The following is a 24,910-nucleotide window of genomic DNA, read 5'->3' as shown; positions in this document are numbered from 1 at the left end:
TGTCTCTTCTTGTTTAGTGGCACTCCAACCAGTTATTATACATAATAGTTGTTGGTTGTTTGATGATTTTCTTTCTCTATATCCAACGTATTTAGCTATACTTTTTATGTTGATGGGGCTCTTTTTCTTTTTTATTGTTTCTTTTAAACTAAAAGTTGTCTTCTGTAACGTTGTTATTTCTTTTGAAAAAGGTTTCGATTAAATAAAAGTAATCAGTTTATTTTGATCCAGGTCGGCCTTGCCCGGACCAGGCTAACAGCACAGAATGGGCAATCGGCCCATGAATATTATTGGTCAGAGTCAATTCATATTTGGAACGAATGGTTCGGGTTATGCTATTCGGGTGTCGATGTAATTATTCTAAAACCTGCTGTGCCTTCCAAGTTGCCTCTGCCTTCTTCCGGTTCCTTTGTAAATCTACTTTCATTAGAAGACGCTTCACAAAACTCATCTGATTGACTCACCAACTGATTCTATCACCGAGACCGAGGTCCCGTTTCTTTACTCACATTCTCTCTTTTGTTCCAGTGGGGTTTTCTTTCAGCTTGATCTTTCGGAATTGTACGTTTGATTTTGTGTTTTTCTTTCAAGGATTCCTGGGTTCTTCTTGTTTCCCAGTGTTTTCAAATTATTCAAATTGTTCAAGATTGTATAATAAACATGAATGGAACCCCGTTGAAGTAGAAGTAAATGAACAATGTTCTCTTTAGCTTCAATTCTGTTGAAATTATGGTTTTTCATTGAATATCGGAAGTTATTATTTAAGCGAAACAGGCCCCTCTAATTTTATTTGTTTCATAATCTTCATTGTTGAGGACTCGTTTTCTATGTTACTGGGATTCAGTAACCAGTGTATATGCTCAATTTTGTATAAGTTGTTTCATATAATTCAAGGATCATATTCATATTCCATGCTCATTTCTGAATATGTGTTACACATAGGTACTTTGGAGAAAATGAAGAATTTGGGTAACATAAATCATTCTATTTTATGTAGAAAGTGAAAATGAGCTTTGTTTTGTAGGCAATCGTTGTTGCGAGAATGGCTTTCAGGCTGGTTACTAGGAATCTCAGGAACAGAATTTCGTTCAAGCTACGTTCTGCTTCTTTGTTACATTCACACGCCACGAGTTTTGGTATTTTGCTGCTTCTTTCTTTCTCTACATGAAAAAATTATTCTTGCTTATTGATTCTATTTTGCCCATCAGTTTATTTCAGAAGCTTAGAACATCTTTATGCTTGTTTTTTATGTCTGCATCCATGCCTTAGTTTTTCTTCCGACAGACCTTATGCTGTTCTGTAACTTCTGTTTGAGCCATGAAATTTGAAAATATGAATTACTGTTGGCAACTTCACTTTAGTTGGAAATATGACACTATATTTTGTAGCACACAAATTGTAAAACAGATGGCTGATGGATGGTTAATAGGATACCCAAAGATGGAACCATGAAAATTTGGGTTTAGGAAGTCGTTATTTCTTATAATGAAAAGACAAACTATGCATTTTTCGTATTCATAAACTACAGGGCACAGGCATATGATATGATTTTCTTTTCTCTGAATGCTCAAATACTTCACCCTATTCATGTATCAGAATTCCTACAATTTTACCTGTTTCACAATCATTGGCTTCTATGGAATGAAGGTTTGCAGTGTCAAAATTTCAGGGTTTAAAGAAGTACGAGAAGAAGATAAAAGCCAAATGGTTGGCAAAGTCTTTAGCAATGTTGCTTCAAACTACGATCTCATGAATGACTTTATGAGTGCTGGACTACATAGACTGTGGAAGGATAGGTTAGATTTTCTACGGATCTTTCTACTTCTTATTTCATTTTTATCATCTGCTTTGCTTTCTCTTATCATCTTTGTGTGTGCTATCCAATTTATCAGACTGGTCTCCAAACTGAGCCCATTTCCAGGAATGAAACATCTTGATGTAGCTGGTGGAACAGGTAGGTTTTCTTTGTTAAACATAGCATATGCACATTTTTTGTAGTGGAGAAAGCATAAACACTGTCAAATAGTAAATTTGGTGAGTTAACTTGACAGATATAAGAACTGCAAATGTGAAACAATGAGTTACACTAGCTGGTATGGTACTAATGGTTGGGTGATTAATTTGGCCTATGTGAGTACATTGAATAACACCCATAATGGGATGTGAGTTCGAAGTTAATTAATGTGAATTTGAGCTCCTTTAGAAGATATTTATCTGTCATTTTCTATAGTAAAATCGAATGAGGCAAGTTTGGGAGTGCTGTTATGCTTCATCCTATTTTCATGATCTACAATGAACATGTATTCCTTAGGTTAAAATTGCTGAATTTGCAGGTGATGTTGCTTTCAGGATTCTGGAAAGTATTAACAGCATCAGGCACAGAGCATTACAAGATACAATCAACGACGACTTACGGGAAGAAACTCGGATATATGTGTGTGACATCAACCAAAACATGTTAAATGTTGGAAAAAATCGTGCCCTAGAGAGAGGTAAATAGAAGAATAACCTTGTTGTCGAAGGGATTATTTGTATCTCCTAAAGGAGAAGAATTATTTGGCAGGGAAATTTGAATTTCACCCCAACACTAAAATCCTTTTCTTTATATATATATATATATTCCGTTTCCCTGCGCTTTTAGGTCTTGGAGAAGACAAATCCCTTGTATGGGTGCAAGGAGATGCAGAAACCCTGAGTTTTGAAGATAATTCAATGGATGGTTACTCCATTGCGTTTGGAATTAGAAATGTCACCCACATAGAGAAAGCTCTTACTGAAGCTTATAGGTAAGCTTTCAACTTTTGACCTCCTTTTATCTATAATATATTTTAATTCCTCAAAGAAACCAAGCCTGTGTAGAGAAATTAGAGAGTTTAGAAAAGGGTATTTGCTTTTCTGTGACCAACAGTAATCTTGAGTTTAGTTACTGCTATGAATTAGTGATTAAGGAATTCAGAACCTTTTCACCTTTTAAGCTGTAAATTCTGCAACTTTTGGTTAAACTGTAGAATATCCACTTAGCTTTATAGCCTATATTCAAAGTAGTAATTATTGGACTATGTTCAGCGATAGACTTTCTCTCTTCCCGGTTTGTGTTATAACATATATAATGCTATTGCTTATCTCTCTCTCTTTCTCAGGGTTTTGAAACGGGGAGGAAGATTCCTTTGTCTTGAACTGAGCCATGTTGAAATTCCTGTATTTAAGGAATTGTGAGTATCCTTCACACTTTTCATAATTGGATATGGTTCATATTTTAATGTATATACGATAAAAGCAAGTGGCCTAAGGACTAGTTATTTGTATTGGCAGATTTGTCCACTCCGTATGGACTGCATATTGGAGGAATAGTGTTTAAGATTCTTGCATTATCTTCTTCAGCAAATTAACATTTCCCCAACTATTTGCTGTCTATTTCTACTGAGAAATCCATCCCTAGTTTCAAATATTTTGTATAATTACCATCTTCTAATCTTGTCGATTTTTACTGAAGTGGTCAATTTTTCCCTTTCTTTTAACCGCTTAAGTGGTAACGCAGGACTACAAATACGCTTCTCTGTGAATTTTGTCTAGCTGCTGCCTGTCAGTTTGAAATTTAGATGTGATCTCTGTTTGTTTTTTACACACAAATGTCTGACAAACTTGAGATTTTGAGAACTTTATATCGAGTTGTAATAGATAAGTACCGATCTTGTTCGGTTTCAAAAATTAATGTGAGAAAACACAGCTAGTCTTAGTGGATCTTCAGCCTTATTCTATGATATTTTTTTGCCCTTCATGCAGGTATGAAAACACAGCTAGTCTTAGTGGATCTTCAGCCTTATTCTATGATATTTTTTTGCCCTTCATGCAGGTATGATCTTTATTCTTTCTCTGTCATCCCGCGACTTGGAGAGGCTGTTGCAGGTGATAGAGAATCCTATCAGTATCTAGTCGAAAGCATCCGCCGTTTTCCACCGCAGGTCATAACTCAATCCTCCATACATTCTTATCACTTTAATATGTAATTATTTAAACCTTATTTTTGGAAAATAAGTTATTCCAAGAAGGTTGTTATTCTTCCTTTTTAGCCATAATATGGGTTCATTGAACCAAAGTGTTTTCGTTGTGTACTCGCTTCTAGGAAGCACACTGGTGTATATGAAATGTGAAATTCTGGGATTTTCATTTTAAGTGAATTACTCGAGTTTTTTCTAGTGTTATTCTTTTCTTTAATGCAGGAAAGGTTTGCTTCAATGATTGTGGATGCTGGATTTCATAAAGTCGAGTACGAAAATCTTGTTGGGGGCGTGGTTGCCATTCACTCCGGTCTAAAAATTTAACTGTCTATCAGGCAATTCTTTGTCCGACTTTCTCGAAAACCGATTATTATCCGAATTTTGCAACAACCGGTACCGTAAGCTTGCTTCTATTTGGTTTAGATGAATGCCATTGTGACAAGGATCGAAGTTCAAGCATGTTCATCTGTTATGCATTCTCTGCATTTTTTATATTTCTATTAACGCGAGAGAGTTCTCTGCATTTGTATATTGGTGTGAAATAAATACACTTTGAAGTTTACTCTATTGGAAGCGAACTTTGAAGATTAGAGCTTTTATGTTAAAAAAATATTTGATCAAATTTAGGGTAAGTACACCAACTATACTTAAATGATCGTTTTGGTCACTAATTTTTTTAAATTATACGATAATCATTAAATTTATAAAATATTTATTATTCTTTTGAATTTTAGAATCATTATAATATTATAGTGATTATTTTTATAATAATTTAATAAATTTACAAATTATTTTATAATTTTTTAAAGGTTATTAATCAAAATATCATTGATCTACCGCCAAAAACAATATTTTTGTACCACCAAGATTAATTAAATTGATATTAAGTTGTATGCAAATATAAATGAATTTAGTGTTGAATTTGATTTATATAATAACAAATATCTTTAAAATAAGATAAAATAACTTCAGTGACCAAAAATGCCTTATAATATACGATTTTAACCAACTTTTTTTGGATTTGCCAAAATGACCAACTAAATCGCAATGCGATCGATAATTCGCAACGCGATCTCCAGTATCGCAAATCAGTTTCCATATTCACAACGCGAACTTCGACTATCGCAATGCGAACTTGGACTATCGCAATGCGATTTACATATTCGCATTGCGATAGTCCAAGTTCGCGTTGCGATTTTCCAAATTCGTTGCGATTTTCCGAAACGAAACGAGACGAGACGAGACGGACGGCGGCGACTGCGGCGACGGCGCGCGAGAGTCCCCCTTGTTTTCTATCACTCAACAAGGAAGTGGGAAAGCCAAGCATTAAATACCATTCCCAATAGTGTTTCCAATACTATGTGGGATTGAGCATTACCAACACTTGTTTCTAATACAATGTGATTATTCAGAAAACAATTAACAATCATGCACCTTAAAACAACTGAATCATCAGCAACCAATTGTATTAGTTATACGATTAAATATGTCATAATTAAAAGTCAATCTATAATCAATCGCGATTATTGCAATTTTAAGCAAAACATTCAAAAACAATATCACTATTTAAGGCTCAATCCCACATAGTATTGGGAACAAGTGTTGGTAATGCTCAATCTCACATAGTATTGGAAACACTATTGGGAATGATATTTAAGGCTTGGTTTTCCCACTTCCTTGTTGAGTGATAGAGAACAAGGGAGATTCTCGCGCGCCGCCGCCGCCGCCGTCCGTCTCGGGTCGGGTCGTGTCGTGGTCGTGGTAATACGTGTATTGGACACGTCCGAGCGAATACTATCTTTTTAGAGAAAATTCTTAAGAAACAAATGCAATACCACTAGTCGTTGCGATTTTAGACTATCGCAACGAATTTGGAATAAATCGCAACGCGAACTTCGACTATCGCAATGAACTTGGACTATCGCAATGCGAATATGTAAATCGCAATGCGATAGTCGAAGTTCGCGTTGCGAATCTGGAAAGTGATTTGCGATACAGGAGATCGCGTTGCGAATTACCGATCGCATTACGATTTAATTGGTCATTTTGGCAAATCCAAAAAAAGTTGGTTAAAATCGTATATTATAAGGCATTTTTAGTCACTGAAATTATTTTCGGTTAAAATAATGTAACACTCAAACCCAAGTTAGCTGTAAATTAGATCAAGTACACCACATAGACTGATTAAAATTTAGTTGAAATTGAATCAAAATAAAATCCAATCATAAAAAAATTAAACAATAATAAGGCCATCAAAATTAGACTTCCATTTTATGTTTTTGATTTTCTTTTAAACCCCGATGTTTAATGTGTGTTAACTTAATCATTGAAGGGTCTCCACGGAAGCTGCTCTCAACCTGGCGTTGGGGGCAGCCTACTACTCTACCTCCCCCTTATCTCATTACGTATGAGAATAGGGTTTTCTTGTTGTTGTTGTAACTTAGTCATTGAAGGAATATTTCGAATTCTCTCTGTTTCGAAACTTCTAAACTTTCTGAATTATAAATAATATATATAGGGATATTATTCTTTTACGTGTCGTAAAATTCTTTAAATTTTACACAGATTTATGATCGTTAGATGAGTGAAAATAGATGACTGAGATTAACAGTAGGAAAAATGAGTATTCATAGGGGGAAAAAGACGGAATTAATCTCAACTATTTTTTTTCACTCATCTAACGGTCTTAAATTTATGTAAAACTAAAAGAATTTTACATTGTCTAAGTGAATTATAACCCATATATACGTATCAAAATATTTATAAATAATTTATCGAACATAATATTTATTTTATTTTATTTTATTCATTGCAAGCGGTGGGTCCGATAAGCATGGATTCTAACAGTTATAATAGCACATACATATATTTGAACTAGGTATCCCAACCATCCTGGTGCAAACGCCATGGCCATCAAGAAGCCCTCCATATTGGTATGCACACTGCTGGTTGCAACACGCATCATTGCACTTCTCACTGCATGGTCCAATTGCCACATGGCATTCTGCACCGCTCACTTCCCCTGTTTTTTTTTACAAAGCAAAAGTAAAATTTTATAAATATAAATAAATAATTAAAATTAAAATTTAATATGTTTTTTTACCTAATGTTAAAAAATTCAACTCATCAAACGACTTTCGTAGTAAATAGAGTATTTTTTTCTCAAAAAATTTCGAGTTTGAGTAGCTACATCTACAGAGTCTGTGCGAGTTACCTCAAACTATTAAAAAATTATGTTAATATTTTACTAAATAATCACTTTAATCCTTATTTTTAGAACACTTTGGAGCAAAAAGATCTTTTTATGGATAGAAACCGTTTGTCACCAAACAATTAGTACTCTAAAATAAGGACATATTTTTTTAAATGAAACGTTAAGGGTCAAAATGTTTTAAAAAATGAAGATAAAATTAATTATTTAGTCAAACATTAGGGACTTTTCTACCCTAATATAAAATGTTAGGGATTAAAATACTTCAAAAAAATATGAATCAAAATAATTACTTAATCAAACATCAAATATATTTGTTACCTAACTTTTTTTTACTTGTAAAGATTTATTTATTTGAATTTTTTGATGAATTGATAAAAATTTCAAATAATTATTATAAACGTTTCAATAATTTTTTTTATCTGATCAAAACATAAACTTAAAATATCAAAAAATTCAATAAAATTAAAAAAAAATACAATAACTAAGCCGATAAATTAAGGAATCAGAAAATTCAATATGTCATTATGATTAGGATTTAATACATAGTCATTGGTTTTAAGAGATTAAATCTTAAAAATCTTATATATACATTACGTTCTTAGAACTAGTATAGCAAATAAAATTCAAATTTAAATTTTTTGATTTCGAAACATATTTTTTTTATTAGTTTGGGATAAATACAAGAAAATATTTGTTCAAAGACTCATACCCCCTACATACATAGTACTCGAAGCAGGAATATCAAAGAATAACAATAATTTCTTAACCACCGAGGTCGTTTGATTCGTATCGATTTCAAAATATTATATAAACAAAGATGCCTAATTTTAGGGAAATAATAGTACCTGAGGTGAATAGGAGAAGGATGGCAAGAATGTAAAATACTTGGATGAATTTCATCATTTTCCCACTAGAAATTTCAATTCCTTTTGCTTTTCCTTTTGTTTGTTTCCAAAAAGTTTGGTTTTATAAGCAAAAAAGAATTGTGGTATTAAATAAAAACGTTTATATTTTCTGGAATTTAGTAGTACATACTAAAACTACTCTATTGTTGTATTTTATCGACACTTCTCTCTGTCCACATATATATTAATTGTATATATTATCATTACTCAAAAGGAAAATGTCTCAAAATAGTATATAATTTTACATTTAAAATGAAAGTATTTTTTTTGGAAATAATTTGTATGTATATGGTAACTTATTTGAAATTAAAAATAAAATTGTATCAGTTAAATCATAGCAATACAAGTAGTATCTGTTCAAATACTCTCAAACCTGTGACAATGAACACTCATATCTTTGAGTGTGTGGTGTTTGAACACGTGACCTCAAAGGATAACAATAATTTTTTTAATCACTGAGGTCGTCGATTGGTTCGTGCCGCTAAACCTATTAAATGGAATTTATTGAGTGAACTCAATAATAAAAGAGAATGTTGTTCTCGCTAGAGAGTCCTAGTTAAGCGAATATGTATGGTGTATATTGTCAATTGACTAAGAAAATTCTGAACAAATACTCTCTTTTTATCATCCCAGACTAAATAAACCTATTAAATGAGCTTTAAATGATTCATAAATATTCATAAATGAATTTAATGTTTGGATTTGATTAAATCCAAAAAAAAACCTAAAATTGAGTAGTATTCGGTGTAGTTCACCCTTCATTAAAAATAGCGAATCCAACAACAAATGCTAGATATGCTTTGTTTTTTTTAAACAATTATAATAGCAAAGGCATTGTGAACCAGGTACACCACCAATATCCACGCAAATGCCATTCCCATCCATTGAGGAGGGGGGCGGGGGCGTATTCAGCGGCACAGTTTTGGTCACAACAAACATCATTGCACTCCTCCCCGCATGCTCCGATTCCCATGTTGCATATTTTCGTTTTCCGGCGATGAATTCCCGATCCCATTGTCGCCACTGCCACCACCGCATTCATACAAGCATTTGCATGTCTCCACTTCACTTGGGTGACGATTTCTTGCATATTCCTTTCCCGTTCTTTGAAGTTTCAATTCTCGTTACAGATCCCCATTTCTTCTTCGCATCGTGCACCACTCACTTTGGCTGTATTTTACAAAGCAAAACTAAGATTTCATTTTGCTAATTTAGAAATCTGGGTTTTAAAAAGTAGTGTAAATTGTACCTGAGGTGAATAGGAGAAGGAAGACAAGAATGTAAAATACTTTGATGAAATTAGCCATTTTTTTAGAATTTTCTAATCTCTTTTCTTAATTTTGTTTGGTTTTCAACAAGTTCGGTAGATCTTTTTTATATGTAAAAAATAATTGTGGTCCTAAATAAACAAATTAATGTTTTTTTTTTAGTTTAGTAGTAAACACTAAATCTTCTCTTTAATTGTATTCATTAATGCTAGATCTCTATTTTTAGATTGTATTTATTTAGTTATTTATTTTGAGCAATTCCTACTTAGGGAAGGAAATGGGAATTTCGCTCCTAATGAGTATTGAACCCATAGACCACAACAGAGAGGAGAGGAGAGAATGAGAACTTTTAACCAACCGTTCTAAATATTGTTCACTAAATTGTATTTATTATCATTGGTGAAAATAGTTTTTCCTCATCTTCTCTATTTTATCTTTTATACCAAAAACTTAGAGCTTTGAGTTGGAAGGACTAAATTTATCATTATATTGTTTTTTATTTCAACATAAATACCGAAGAACAAATGGTAGATATGCTTTGTCTTCAACAATTAAAATAGCAAAGGCATTGGTATCCACCCGGTATACCGCCAACATCCATGCAAGCGCCTTTCCCAGGGGGGTATTCAGCTGCACAATTTTGGTCACAACAAGTATCATTGCACTGCACACCGCATGGTCCGATTCCCACATTGCATCTTTTGTTTTCCGGCGACGATTTCCCGACGCCATTGCCGTTGTAGTTGCCACCACACTCACACAAGCATTTGCATGTTCCCACTTCATTCGGTGACGATTTCTCACGTATTTTTTGTTGCGGAAGACGGCTATCGGATAGAGCAAAATCGTAACTGATAATTTGAGAAAATAAAAATGAAGATAAAAGAGACACAAAATTTACGTGGAAAACCCCTAAAAAATTTAGGGTGAAAAAAAACGGGCAACGGCAACGGTAGAAGAATTTCACTAGAGAAAATAGGAATTACAACCTCTCTCGATCTACCAAGGAGGAAACAATGATAATTCTCTGATAAAAAAAAAGGAGAAAACAACTCTCAAGAAACTCTCTAAATCTCTCTAGTATTGGAAGAAAGCTAGAAGCTTGGGATGGTTTGAAGCTAAATGAGCTAGGGTATTTATAGTTGAAACTTAAGGATTAATCTTATAAATACCCTAAAGTTTAGTGACTAAAGTTTATAATTTACCCATTTAATTTTCAAACATTATTACACCTAATTTTGACATTGTTGCACCTAATTTTGACATTGCATATTAGGTGCCTAACTTGAACCAATTTTCTGCCGCCCAAGCTTTGACATTCAACAATCTCCCATTGAAGATTTGATTGGAACATCATATCTTCACACCATTCTTTCTACCTTGTACCATCATGTTGCTACGTCTCTGACAGACCACAGAGGATCGACACCAGGTAAATTTATCAACGTTGATCGCCTTCGTCATGAAATCTGCTATGTTGTCTTTGGTATGGATCTTCTGTATATCTACCGTTCCTCTTCCTTTCACGAATGAAATGGTACTAACTGTATGTGCTTAGTCCTGAATGAAATGATGGATTCCTGCTAATGCAAGGCGCTTTGACTGTCACAAAACAGAGACTACTCTGATTGTGCCCAAGCTCCTCCAATAGCATCTTCAACCAAATTGCTTCTTTACTGGCTTGTGTAGCTGCTACATATTCTGCTTCTGTTGTGGACGTAGCCACAACTGACTGCAATTTTGAAAACCAGCTTACAGCTCCACCAGCAACTTTGAACACATATCCTGTAGTAGATTTGCTTTTATCCAAATCCCCTGCATAATCAGAATCTACATACCCAATTAGTAAGTTTGATCCTCCGTAACATAATGCAACATTTGAGGTCCCTTTGATGTATCTTAGGATCCTCTTTACAATATTCCAATGCTTTGCATGGATTCGCCATGTACCGACTAACCACTCCCATTGCTTGTGCATGTCTGGTCTTGTGCATATCATAGCGAACATTAAACTTCCCACTGCTGATGCATACGGTACTCGAGACATCTCCATCCTCTCTTCACTGCTAGGACTCATACTGGAGGATATTTGAAGTTATAGGAAGAGGGGTAGAAATTGGCTTACAATCTTGCATGCTAAATCGTGACAAGATTTTCTCAGTATTCTTTGTGAAAGACAAATCTTCCTATTACTTCTGTCTCGGTGAATTTGTATCCCTAGAATCTTGTTTGCTGATCCCAAGTCCTTCATTTCAAATTCCCTAGCCAGTTGTGCCTTCAATTCTTCAATATGATCTTTGTTGCCCTACAACCAACATGTCATCCACAAACAGCAATATAACAAAATCGTTATCACCAGACCTCTTGAAATAAGCACAAGGGTCTGCATTAAGTCTGTTGTATCCAAGGCACATAATGAAGGAATCAAATCTCTTATACCAACACCTCGGCGCCTGCTTTAGACCGTACAGAGATTTGTTCAACCTGCAAACCAAGTTCTTCTTTTCATTTTCTTCAAAACCTTCAGGCTGGAGCATGTAAATCTCTCTTCAAGATTTCCATGAAGAAAAGTTGTTTTAACATCTAGCTGCTCTAGATGTAAGTTCAATGTAGCACACATTGCCAAAACTACTCGAACTGTTGTTAGTCGAACCACAGGAGAAAATATTTCATTAAAATCAATACTTTCTTTTTGAGCATATCCTTTGACCACCAGTCTTGCACGATACTCTCAACTTGATCGTCACCATTTCGCTTGATTTTGAAGACCCATTTTTACCAATTGGCTTCATTCCTTGTGGTAGTGGCACAAGGTCCATGTATTATTTTTATGAAGGCTTCGATTTCTTCTTGCATCGCCATCATCCACAGTGAAGCATCTGAGCTGTTTATTGCCTCCTGGTATGTTGATGGCTCACCGTCCTCTGTTAAAAGACAGTATGCAATATTACCTTCTATAACATAATCTGAGTGCCAATTGGGACGTCTTCTCACACGATATGATTGACGAGTTGTTGGAGCTTCATAATTATCTGGTTCTTGTTCATCATGTGCTGGTTCTGCTTCAGAAGAATCTCCTTCTTCAAACTCTTTTTCCACATGTATCTGTATAGTCTCTGACTTTTCAGTGCTATCATCGTTTCTTTCTTTGTAGCTTATCTTCTACAAAGATGAATCCTGCTGATGATCACTTTACGGCAGTGGGATCCCACAAGCGATACCCCTTTACTCCATCAGCATACCCCAAGAATTTGCATTTCCTGGATTTTGGATCTAGCTTTGAGATTTCTTGGGAGTTGTACATCACGTACACAATACTTCCAAATATATGGAGGTTTGAATAATCAGCTGGTTTACCAGTCCACATCTCCATTGGTGTTTTCAGCTCTATTGCAGTTGATGGAGCTCGATTCACCAAATAACAGGCGGTATTGACTGCTTCTGCCCTGAATGATTTTTCTAGGCCTGCATCCCTCAACATTGCTCTTGTTCTTTCTAACAAGGTTCTGTTCATCCGCTCTGCCACTCCATTTTGTTGAGGAGTGTTCGCCACTGTGAACTGTCTTTTGATGCCTTCTTTCCTGCAAAAGTCATCAAATTCTTCACTTGTGTATTCTCCTCCATTATCTGTTCTGAAACACTTGATCTATTTCCATAATCAAGTTCCACCGCGCTTTGAGTTTTTGAAAGTTGAAAACACGTCTGACTTCTTCTTAATAGGGTACACCCAACATCTCCTGGAGTAGTCATCAATAAATGAGACAAAGTATTTTGCTCCACCTAGGGACGTTACCGGTGCTTGCCATACGTCAGAGTGAACCAATTCTAGAACACTTTTGCCTCTAGAATTTGATGTGTTGACCGGTGCTGCCTACTTGTTATGCAATGCTCACACAAAGGAAGTGATACCTTTGTTAAGCCTGAAAGTAGCTTTTGCTCCACAAGGACTTTCATTCCTTGTTCTGACATGTGTCCAAGTTTCTGATGCCATAGCATTGCCGAATCTGAACTACATGAGGCAACAGAGGCTTCTGCTTCTACCAAAGTCTCTCCCTTCAGCATGTACAAGTTTGCAACTATTTTTCGCCTTTCAGTACCACAAGCGCTCCACGTAACACTTTCATGATTCCTTTCCGTGTTTCAATCTTGCTTGCATTATTATCCAACAATCCGTAGGATAATAAATTTTTCTTTAGGCCTTTCACGTGCCGCACATCTCGAACAACTTTAATTGTTCCGTCATACATCTTTAATTTGATGGTTCCCACGGCAACGATCTCTAAGGCATGATCATTGCAACTATAAACAGATCCTCCTGAGACATGTTCATATTGATGGAACCATTCTCTTCTTGAGGTCATGTGATATGTTGCTCCTGAATCAATGAGTCATATATCTGCAAATCTTTTTCTTCCTTCCACGGTGGTTGACGCTTCACAGCATAGAACATCTCCATCATCTGAAGTGTTGCGGTATTACCTTGTGGATTGGAATTTTTATTTAGACTCCAATAATCCTTCTTCAAGTGACCCTTCTTTCCACAGTGGTAGCACTTTAAATTCTTCTTGCTCCTCGACTTCGATCTACCATGTTTATGACTGATGCTTTGACCACGTTCTGTTGATCTCCCTCTCATCGTTGTCAACGCTTTTGCTTGTTGCAGATTTACTTGTCTGTCTTCCTTGTGCTTGCGTCGATTTTCTTCTTGTAGGACAACAGCTGCAACGTCATCGAAGACTAGACTGGTGACATTACTGTTTGTCAAGTTGATGATGAGTTGATCATACGAATCCGGTAGACTTTGAAGTAGAAGTTCAGCACGTTCTTGTTCTCCTATTTTACAGCTTAAGGATGTAAGCTGAGAAAATAAGGTGTTCAGTATATTTAAGTGCTCCGTCACTGAAGTAGATTCTGGCATACGGAGAGTGTACAATTTCCTCTTAAGGAAAATTTTATTGTGCAACGATGTGGCCTCGTATAATTTGGTGAGATGATCTCATATCTCCTTAGCTGTCTTTTTCTCCTCGATGCTTGACAATACTTCATCTGCTAATGCTAGATGAAAGTTTTCCATAGCATTCCCGTCCATCTCGTTCCATTTGATGTCATATGCGAAATCCACCGGCCTTTCATTGATAGCCGCTAGACACCCGTCTTTCCTTAGGATGGCCTTCATCTTTAATTTCCACAATGAGAAATTTCTCCCATTGAACTTTTCAATGTCAAATTTTATTGTCATAGCTTCTATTATTGATAGCTCCCACTATTTTACTATTGTGAATAGTTCTCTAGAACCTCAAAGAATGGGTGATAACTTCTTATTTTCTAATGTTTGAGGATCCACCTTTTAGTGGCAACCACAAAGATAATAAGCAGATATTACATACTCAAATCTGGCTCTGATACCAATTGTTGCAGAAGACGGCTATCGGATAGAGCAAAATCGCAACTGATAATTTGAGAAAATAAAAATGAAGATAAAAGAGACACAAAATTTACGTGGAAAACCCCTAAAAAATTTAGGGTAAAAAAACCACGGGCAACAGTAGAAGAATTTCACTATGAGAAAATACGAATTACAACCTCTCTCGATCTACCAAGGAGAAAACAATGATAATTCTCTCTTGATAAAAAAAGGAGAAAACAACTCTCAAGAAACTCTCTAAATTCTCTCTAGTATTTGAAGAAAGCTAGAATGTTTTGGGATGGTTTTGAAGCTAAATGAGCTAGGGTATTTATAGTTGAAACTTAAGGATTAATCTTATAAATACCCTAAAGTTTAGTGACTAAAGTTTATAATTTACCTATTTAATTTTCAAACATTATTACACCTAATTTTGACATTGTTGCACCTAATTTTGATATTGTAATATTATGTGCCTAACTTGAACCAATTTTCTGCCGCTCAAGCTTTGACATTTCAACATTCTTTTCCCGTTCTTTGAAGTTTCACATCTCGGACTGCAATTTTCATCACAAATCTCCATTTCTTCTTCGCGTCGTGCATCATTTACTCTGCCTATTTTGTCACAAAACGAAATGATTAGTTTTAAATTTTTGGGTTTTAGAAAATAGTGTAGAGAGCGTAATAAAAAACATATAAATATAAAACTTATGAATTAAAAATCTCAATAGAAAAAATGCTTAGTTATAGTGGAAAAACAGTACTTGAGGTGAAGAGGAGAACGATGACAAGAATGTAAAATACTTGGATGAATTTAGCCATTTTTTTTCAAATTTTGTTTTCAATTTTCAACAAGTTTGGTAGAATATCTTTTTATACGCAAAATATAATTGTGATATTAAATAAAAAATAATAATAATTTTTTGGAATTTAGTTAATATTGAGTGACCTCAATAATAAAAGAGAATGTTATTCTCATTAGAGGACCCGAGTTAAGTAGCGTGTCTGCTGGATACGTTGTCAATTGATTAAGAAATTTCTAAACATTTACTCTCTTTTAATCATCATAGACTAGATAAACCTATTAAGTGAGCTTTAAATGATTCATAAATGAATTTAATGTTTGGATTTGATTAAATCCAAAACAAAAAAAATGCAAAAGATTTAATATATCTAGTTATATATAAAATTGATAGGGACTTAATAAGTATTTAAATCAAAAAGATGAGAGGATCCAAAGATTAATTTGCTAAACTTCAACATTGATAGGTTCCTTAGAAAGAATTAAACCAAAATTTCAACATGTAATGTAGTTTGTTCATAATTTTTTGGGTAAACTATGTATATAAGTCACTCAACTATTTCCACAATTCCATTTTAGCCACCCAACTTTTTTTTCAAAATCATCACTAAACTTACGTTTTATTCCGTTTTGGTCACCATACGTCAAAAAATAAACAGAATTATTGATGTGACATTTTTTTCATTGATGGCATGACATTACCTATGGTGACACATTAACATCACCGTTAATTTTTTAAAGATTGGTGACCAAAACAAAACAAAAACGTAACATTGATGATTTGGAAAAAGAATAGTTGGATGATCAAAATGAAACCGCAAGAATAGTTGAGTGACTAAATAAGTAGAGTACCTTATTTCTTTTTAACATTTTAATACGATTACAAGATAACGTCTCGTGTCCAATTTTGAATGAGTAAACTCACGCACACCTACACACAAAATTACTTGAACTCGAATAACCTAAGGAGAACAACACCCACATCCCCGTTGAGACCACTTCCTGAATTTATAATAATTTGAAACATTTACGAATAATTCATTCAACACTAATTTTATTCGATTGTAAACAGGGAATTACAAAACAAAATCTAGATATGCTTTGTTTCTAACAATTATAATAGCAAACACATTGATTTGAAATAGGTATCCCAACAACACCAATGCAAACGCCATACCCATCCATAGGGTCCGGGCATTTCGCTGCACAATTTTGGTTACAGCAGACATCATTGCAACGCTCACTGCATGTTCCAATTGCCACACTGCATTTTTTGTTTTCCGGCTACGGATTTTCGTCGTCGTTACCGTTGCCATTACCACTGTCGTATAAGCATTTGCATGTTCCCACCTCATTCGACGACGACTTCTCACATTCTCCTTTCCCATTCCTTGAAGCTTCACATCTCGAACTACAATTTTCATTACAGATCTTCACATCTCGAAATATCAATATGCTTGGTTTTATGGGGAAATAGTACCTGAGGTGAATAGGAGGAGGAGGACAAGAATATAAAATATTTGGAAGAATTTAGTCATTTTTTCCTGGAATTTTTAGTTAATTTTGTTTTTAGTTGTGTTGGTAATGATCTTTTTATATGGAAAAAAAGAATTGTGGTCCTAAATGAAAAAAATAATATTGTTTGGAGTTTAGTGGTAAACACTAAATCTTCTCTTTAATTGTATTTATTAATACGAAATCTATTTGAAAATTGTATTTATTATCATTGCATAAAATGATATTTTCTCACGATACTACATAAACTAATTTTGGATAATTTTATCTAGCATAATAATACCTTCAATAAATAAGATAAGGCATACCTATAAAAATTAAATAAGAGTGTTTAATCCTTGATTATATAATGAAACCAATTCAAAGGAGTCATGGGTCGGTCAAGTTGGATTTTTGGTCCATCCGAACTGAAATATTAAACTTCTCAACATACATTCGATTTGATTCAGGTTTAGGAGGATCCAACTCGATCTGAAACTGACCCAATTTTTAAGTTAAAATTCACATCTAATCCGATCCGACCCAAACCATATATATACATGTAAAATTTATTTTTATTAGGTAAAATATTGGAAAATATAATATAAAGATGAATATTATTACAATTGTCCCTAAATATATAAGAGATAATTATAATATTTTCTTGAGTCGAGTCGAATTTTTTCACCCTAAACCTAAATTTGACCCAATCTCACTCTTTAAAAAACCTCGACTGACCTGAACCCAAATATTTTAATGTCAAAATCCATCATATTCGAGTTAAATACAAATCCCAATATATAATAAAACTGTCTTAGTTAAGTAATGAGTCATTTTATGATGATAACAAGAGCCACCAATCGTGATAAACCACTAATAACACCTTATATTTGGAATTTTTTTATAAAAAAAAACTAAATTTAGTTAGCAATGGCATACCTTGTGGTGAATCCTTATAATATAGTTTCCCTACTTTGTTAATTATCATCATAAACCAATCCCTTTCTCATTCTATCTTCTCTCTTATCCTCAATAATTTCTTTGATTCCATATCATCCATGGAATCAAAGCTTAAGCCATCGGAGCTGATGGCGATTTCGGTGTTGTTAGCATTGTTGAGCCTGCAAAATTGGGCAAATGCAACTCCCCAAGTGCCATGTTACTTCATATTCGGGGACTCGTTATCGGATAGCGGGAACAATAATAAACTCTTGACGTCAGCTAAAGTAAACTATCCACCTTACGGGTTTGATTTTCCCCAAGGACCGACCGGAAGGTTTACCGATGGTCGAACCATACATGATTTTATTGGTATGACATTTCTCTCTTCTCCATCTCGATATGTTCTCGAAGTTTTTTTAATGATTGTTTATCGATGTTTTGTTCGAAATGTTTATGATGATAGTTAAGCGTTTGGGGTTCAAAGATTATATGCCTCCTTTCGCCGATTCGGAAGGGAAGAACATTCTCAACGGTGTCAACTATGCGTCCGGTGCCGCAGGCATTCTTGACGCAACTGGATATCATCGGGTAAATTCAAAAAGCCATCCATCATCAGATACTGGTACAACGAACTCGATCCAGCCCGAGTTTCGAATATATGATTCGACATTCTTATTATTGCATATAATGATATAATTTCTGATGTGTCCTGCAGGGTGGTCGGATACCTTTTAATGAACAGATAAAAAATCACAAAATTATAATCTCGAGAATTACAGATTTAATGCGAAATGATTCGGCGACGAAATTGCATCTAAGCCGATGCATTTACTCGGTTCAAATCGGAAGCAATGATTACATCAACAACTATTTCAAGTCGGCGTTGTACCACAGCGGCCGACGCTACACTACGCAGGAATTTGCTAATGTACTCATTGAGCAATTCTCTGTTCAACTTAAGGTAATCAACATTTAAGCATTTAATATATGCGTGTATTGAAATTTAAATATGAACCAATTTCTCCATATACTATACCAGACTTTGTACGATACCGGTGCAAGAAAGTTCGCCGTGTACGGGCTGGGGCTGATCGGTTGCACTCCGGATGCACTCTCGGTGTACAGACCTGATGGAATGCCTTGTGTGCAGAAATTAAATGATGGTGCAACCCCTTTTAATGAAAGACTCAAGCCACTTCTCGATGAATTCAACCGCAATCTAACCGATGCTAAATTCACCTATCTCAATCCTTCCGGAAATCCGGCCGGTCTCGGTAAACATCACTAGCTTTGCCTCTAGTAGGAATTTCGGTAATCGGATGGATGATTTAATTAACTTGTTTCGGATTTCGGTTGCATGTTGTTCATGGCATTCAGTGACGAATAGTTCATGCTGCCAAACCGGGGGTGGTGACGGTGAGCTCTGTCATCCCAATTCGAAGCCGTGCCGTAACCCGAGGCAGTACTTATTTTGGGACGGTGCCCATCCGACCGAAGTTTGGAACGAGATGATCGCGAAAAGTGCTTACGACTCCGAGAAACCCGAGGAAGCTAATCCATTTAACATTCGAAAACTAGCAATGCAAGTCATGCCCTTAAGCTTTGAGAAGCATCGATTGTAAATTTGAGAGGGGAATTCAATCATTTACTGAGTAAAGAATAAGAAAGGGGATGAAGTAAAGAAATATATGTATTGTCGTTCGTATTATTTTTGTGTTTAAAGTATTAAAAATCACATCTTTATATATTAATAATCCTGAGTATTTATGTCATGTTAATGAATTTCATGTAGCTTACTTTGAACATTAGTTTCTCATGAATCATTTTGAATATATTATACATTGTTTAGGTCACGTTGAGTAGAATATAAATTATAATTTTATTATTCCAACATCCAATTTTATCAACTAATAGCATATCTCAAAGTTGAAAAAAATTCATTATTTTTCAATAAAAACAACACTTACCTACACTATTTGTGTCCTCGTCGTCTTCGTTGTCCTTATTAAGCTTTATTTCTCTGCTAATTGTTGAATGTTAAAAGGAGAAGCTTCGAGGGGGGACTTGGAGCTATAAGCACTTTCGGCGATGATCTGATTCCAAGCCTCGGCTGGATGGACGCCATCCCAAAATACGTATCGCCTTGGCTTATTGCACGGTTTGGAATTACGAAGGCAAAGCTCTCCGCCACCTCCTCCGATTTTGCAGCACAGACCATTTGTCACTAAATGTCCCAACAACATGCAACCAAAATACAACACCACCTTTAATTTGTTTTTCATTAAAAAAATTAAAATAGAAATTTTATATTTTCATCCTTGTGTCACATCGACGCTGCAATTATCATTATCTAGAGTCTTCTCTAATCACTCAACATATCGATGAACTCGCCTTATTATCTACTACCACTCTATCAATTCTGATTTTACCTAAATCACTTTAAACTCAACCCTAAACCCAAAACTCATAAAACCCCAAACCAATCTAATATATAATATCCACCATTTGATCAATGTATAATTAATATATACAATTCACTTCCTCCTTCTCCATCTCCTCACCATTGAAATTTGGAATAAGATGTTTCATTATCGAGAGATCAAAGGAAATTTGAAGCTATGAGTTTTTTTTCTCAAAATAATGAAGAAAATTTTGAGATCATTTTATAATTTTGAAAAGAAAAATATCCAATCATAGCAATGTTCAGTATTTGACGGTTAATTGACCAAAACATGAGCAAATTGAAAAATTTTAAATTTTAGTAATCAAAATAAGAGTAAGAAGAAAGTTGAGTGATGAAATTTACAATTTACTCTGAAGATAAAATTGATTCGGCTAATGGGTATTTGAATTCAAACCTATTATTTGCAAAGGTAGGTTTGGATAAGGGACATTCTAGGGTAGAGATGGATACGAGATTTTATATTAGGAAATGCATATTTGTAAGAAGTTATATTAAAAATTTAGAGGGTGAAAAATTACAAAAAAAATCAGAGATACAAAATTATAATCAACAAAAAAAAATTCTTAAATGATATGTGAATTTAAAATTTCTAAGGATGTAAATATCTACAAATATCCGAATTCATACTAGAGGCAAAGCTAGTGATGTTTACCGAAACCAGCTGGACTTCCGGAAGGATTAAGATAAGTTACTTTAGCATCGGTTAGGTTCTTGTTAAGTTGATTGACCAGTGGCTTGAGCCTATCATTGAAATAGGTTGCACCCTCATTTAATTTCACTACACAATCTGACCCATTGGTTCCGTACACCGAAATTGCATACGGGGTGCAACCGATCTCTCCTATCCCGTACACAGCAAACTTCCTTGCACCATGATCGTACAAAGCCTGGCATTTACTTCCTTTGATTAGTCTTAATTTGATTAGAAAAACAGGAGAAAATTTAATACTAATCACCTTAAGTTGAAGTGAAAGTTTTTGAACGAGCAGCGTAGCGTACTCTGGCAGAGTGTAGAGTCGGCTGCTGTTGTAAAATTCGGGGTTGAAATAATTGTTGAGGTAGTCGTTGCTTCCGATTTGAACCGAATAAATGCATTGGCTCAGAAGCGAATTCATCGTTGAATCATTTCGCGTTAACCTCGTCAGCATTGAGATTATAGTTTTGTGATTTTTTATCTGCTGGATGAGAGGTATCCGAGCACCCTGCACAAGAATATGTTCAAGTGTTGGGTTAAATTTTAGGTGTTTAAAGGTGGAATTGAATCAAAACTATCGAGAATTTACCAAATGTTTTCCGCTTTCGTCGAGAATGCCGGAAGAACCCGACGCATAGTTCACACCGTTGGAAATGTTTTTCCGTCCTAACTTGGCAAAAGGAGGCATATAATCTTCAATTCCGAGTCGTTTAACTATCGTCACACAAAAAATTATAACTTCATCCCTGACCGTAATACTAACATATAATCGTAAAATTTGTGTATATAAAGAAACGGGAAAAAAGAAGGTTGTACCAATAAAATCTTGCATGTTTCGGCCGTTACTAAACCTTCCTGTTGGCCCTTGGGGGAAATCAATCCCATAAGGTGGATAGTTTACTTTGGCCAATGTTTCGAGGTTATTATTGTTCCCGTTATCCGATAACGAGTCCCCGAATATAAAGTAGCATGGCACTTCGGGCTTTGCATTCACCTTGTTCGGAAAACTCGACAGTGCTAACAACACCGAAATTGCCACCAGCGCTGATGGCTTAAGCTTAGATTCCATGGAAGATATAAAAAGAACGAAAAAAATGGAGTTTTTTTGTTTCACTAAAATGGGTGAGTTAAGGAAATATAAGGTTGGAAGATAATAACAAATTAAACAAAGAAACTATATAGGGAGAAACGAGTTTCGATGTTATTTAATCACTGGGACAATGAGATTATCGATTCCGTGTCAAAAATTTTAAATATATCTATCTATATATTAAACTCATGCATTGTGAATGAGTTCGGTTCAAAATTTTAATGAAGTGGAGAACTTGATCGTGCACGTTATAATCAATGGGGATGTTTTGTTTAATGTTTTTAGGAGTTTTTTTAATTGTTTTAAATAATTATTAAGGATACGTACTGGTTTAGAATTAAAAAAATATTTTATTGAAAAATAAATATCGAAATTATACCTTTTGGATGCTTAAAGGATGAGGACACAAGTCGTGTATGTAAGTGTTGTCTTAGCAGATGATTGAATTACCCTCTCAAAATTACAATTGATGCATCTCAAAGCTTGAGGGCACTATTGCATTGCTAGTTTATGAATATTAAACGGATGAGCTTCATCGGGTTTCTCGGAGTCGTATGCACTTTTCGCAACCATCTCGTTCCAAGCTTCGGTTGGATGGACACCGTCCCAAAATATGTACTGCATCGGGTTACCGCATGACTTCTAATCCGGAATGCAACCGATCAGCCCCAGCCCGTGCACGGCGAACTTTCTTGCACCGGTATCGTACAAAGTCTGGTGTACATGAAGCAATTGGTTAATGTTTAAATTTCAATACATGCATATATTAAATGTTTAAATGTTGATTACCTTAAGTTGAACCGAGAGTTGCTGAACGAGTATATTAGCAAACTCCTGCTAATTGTAGCGTGGGCCGGTTTGGTACGACGCGGACATGAAATAGTTGTTGATGTAGTCATTGCTTCGACTTGAACAGAGTAAATGCATCGGCTTAGATGTGATTTGGTCGACAAATCATTTCACATTAAAGCTGTAATTTTCGAGATTATAGTTTTGTGATTTTTTATCTTCTCATTTAAAGGCATCTGAGCACCCTGCAGGACACATCAGAAGTTATATTGTTATATGCAATAATAAGATTGCCGAATCATATATTCGAAAGTCAGGTTGGATCGAGTTCGTGTATAGTATCCGATTATGATGATTTCCAGTCACGTCAAGAATGTCACTGAATTAGGTTTTTCTTTCTCTGAATTAGGTCTTTTATAACAATTAATATTATTTTATAATTTACATTTATGTAATTGTATAATTACAGTTTATACATCAGCTATGACCTAAAGAACTAAGAATGTTCTTCCCTTTTGATTCGGCGAAAGAAGGCCAATCATCAACAGAACTTCGAAAATATATGGAAATGGAGAAAAAAGAATATCATACCGATAAAATCATGCATGGTTCAGCCATCGGTAAACCTTCCGGTTGGTCATTGGGAAAAATCAATCCCATAAGGTGGATAGTTTACTTCGGTCGACGTGGTAAGATTATTATTGTTCTCACTATCTGACATCGAGTCCCTGAATATAAAGTAGCACGGCACTTTGGGACTTGCATGTGCCCAGTTTTGCGAATTCAACAATTCTAACAACACGGAAATCGCCACCAGCCCCGATGGCTTAAGCTTTGATTCCATGGAAGATGAAGAACTAAAGAAATTAAAATAGTATAAAATTTTGAAAAGTTTTTTCTTTATAAATCGAGTTCACTGTTCATTGTCTCACCCAGTTATGATTCATATTTTAAATTTGTCCCTAAACTATGGTCTCATTCTTATATTAATTCTAAAACTTAAAAATGCTCTATATCAATCCTTAAAATGTTAGTATCATTCCATTTGATCGTACCGTTAATTTTATTGATTTTTTAAGGCCGTCGAAATTGAAGTTGTTACGTTCTGAACAGATAATTAGGATAAAAATTACATTTTGCTATCTAAATATATTTCGGGAATTAGAATTCAATATAATTACACAAAGAGTGTAATTATTATTAAACATTACTGCGTTGGTAATTTATGATTGCTAAATGGAAGACCCTAAATTAAGTTTAGGGGTTGATTTTTTTATTTAAAGGTGAAGAGGTGACCGTTGAATATATTTGGGTCTCTAATGTGTCTAAGTAAGCTTTAAACAGTCAACTATGCATTTTGTCACGACTGTTAAAGGCGAATAACGGCGAGTGACCAATTTGTAATAAATCGATAATATTAATGACCAATTTCTAACTTCTAAAACTTCAATGGGGAAAATGAAAACTCACTCAAACATTAATGATCATTTGTGTAGGTTACCCTATTTAAAAAGTATAGGTTAACATTGTTAGTAAATTAGTGCTAAAAACTAATTTATGCAACGACAATCATAAATGCAATTAGATATACAATAAAACTAAATGACTATAATTACAATTAATCTGTTGTGGAATTCGGGTTAATTTTCACAAATAATAACAAATTCACTTTGAAAACTATTATCAAGGTGACTAGTGTGAAAACGATTGTACTAAAAATCACCCCAAGGTAGATTCCCAGGAAAGAGGAGGGGTCACAATGGTCCCTCTTAAAATCCACTTTCCTTAGACAGAACTACCAAGACAAGTAATTTTAATAGGACAATAATTAACAACTATACCCGAC

General features: G+C 34.7%; 3 protein-coding genes across 3 annotated transcripts; 2 read left to right on the top strand and 1 right to left on the bottom strand.

Moving 5' to 3' along the window:
- The first annotated feature begins 385 nt into the window (after positions 1-385).
- On the top strand, positions 386-4,527 carry LOC120189259 (2-methoxy-6-polyprenyl-1,4-benzoquinol methylase, mitochondrial-like). The gene is made up of 9 exons (XM_039192568.1): positions 386-490; positions 1,025-1,136; positions 1,670-1,796; positions 1,893-1,954; positions 2,334-2,492; positions 2,642-2,786; positions 3,141-3,212; positions 3,854-3,962; positions 4,221-4,527. The coding sequence occupies exons 2-9, from the start codon at positions 1,043-1,045 to the stop codon at positions 4,320-4,322; spliced, it is 870 nt and encodes a 289-aa protein (XP_039048499.1). The 5' UTR covers positions 386-490; positions 1,025-1,042; the 3' UTR covers positions 4,323-4,527.
- Positions 4,528-18,102: 13,575 nt separating this feature from the next.
- Positions 18,103-19,704, top strand: LOC120189245 (GDSL esterase/lipase At5g45670-like). The gene is made up of 5 exons (XM_039192557.1): positions 18,103-18,396; positions 18,491-18,615; positions 18,743-18,988; positions 19,067-19,301; positions 19,405-19,704. Exons 1-5 carry the CDS (start codon positions 18,144-18,146, stop codon positions 19,647-19,649), a joined length of 1,104 nt encoding a protein of 367 aa, XP_039048488.1. The 5' UTR covers positions 18,103-18,143; the 3' UTR covers positions 19,650-19,704.
- Positions 19,705-20,035: 331 nt separating this feature from the next.
- On the bottom strand, positions 20,036-22,263 carry LOC120189219 (GDSL esterase/lipase At1g29660-like). Its single transcript, XM_039192537.1, has 5 exons — positions 22,002-22,263; positions 21,775-21,899; positions 21,448-21,693; positions 21,144-21,378; positions 20,036-20,251 (listed from the first exon to the last, which is right to left on the bottom strand). Exons 1-5 carry the CDS (start codon positions 22,252-22,254, stop codon positions 20,040-20,042), a joined length of 1,071 nt encoding a protein of 356 aa, XP_039048468.1. The 5' UTR covers positions 22,255-22,263; the 3' UTR covers positions 20,036-20,039.
- Between the last annotated feature and the right edge of the window lie 2,647 nt (positions 22,264-24,910).

The sequence above is a fragment of the Hibiscus syriacus genome, unplaced genomic scaffold (assembly GCF_006381635.1).
Source record: "Hibiscus syriacus cultivar Baekdansim isolate YM2019G1 unplaced genomic scaffold, ASM638163v2 tig00116954_pilon, whole genome shotgun sequence".
Taxonomy (NCBI): Eukaryota; Viridiplantae; Streptophyta; class Magnoliopsida; order Malvales; family Malvaceae; genus Hibiscus; species Hibiscus syriacus.
This window is presented reverse-complemented; position numbering and strand designations above follow the sequence as displayed.

Excerpts from the sequence above, each read along its gene's own strand:
- LOC120189259 (XM_039192568.1), top strand. The coding sequence starts at position 1,043 with ATGGCTTTCAGGCTGGTTACTAGGAATCTCAGGAACAGAATTTCGTTC. Across the intron at positions 1,955-2,333 it reads TGATGTAGCTGGTGGAACAG|GTGATGTTGCTTTCAGGATT; the intron begins GTAGGTTTTCTT and ends CTGAATTTGCAG. Across the intron at positions 3,213-3,853 it reads ATTCCTGTATTTAAGGAATT|GTATGATCTTTATTCTTTCT; the intron begins GTGAGTATCCTT and ends CCCTTCATGCAG.
- LOC120189245 (XM_039192557.1), top strand. The coding sequence starts at position 18,144 with ATGGAATCAAAGCTTAAGCCATCGGAGCTGATGGCGATTTCGGTGTTG. Across the intron at positions 18,397-18,490 it reads AACCATACATGATTTTATTG|TTAAGCGTTTGGGGTTCAAA; the intron begins GTATGACATTTC and ends TTATGATGATAG. Across the intron at positions 19,302-19,404 it reads CGGAAATCCGGCCGGTCTCG|TGACGAATAGTTCATGCTGC; the intron begins GTAAACATCACT and ends CATGGCATTCAG.
- LOC120189219 (XM_039192537.1), bottom strand. The coding sequence starts at position 22,254 with ATGGAATCTAAGCTTAAGCCATCAGCGCTGGTGGCAATTTCGGTGTTG. Across the intron at positions 21,694-21,774 it reads ACGAAAGCGGAAAACATTTG|GGTGCTCGGATACCTCTCAT; the intron begins GTAAATTCTCGA and ends ATTCTTGTGCAG. Across the intron at positions 20,252-21,143 it reads CGGAAGTCCAGCTGGTTTCG|TGACAAATGGTCTGTGCTGC; the intron begins GTAAACATCACT and ends TGGGACATTTAG.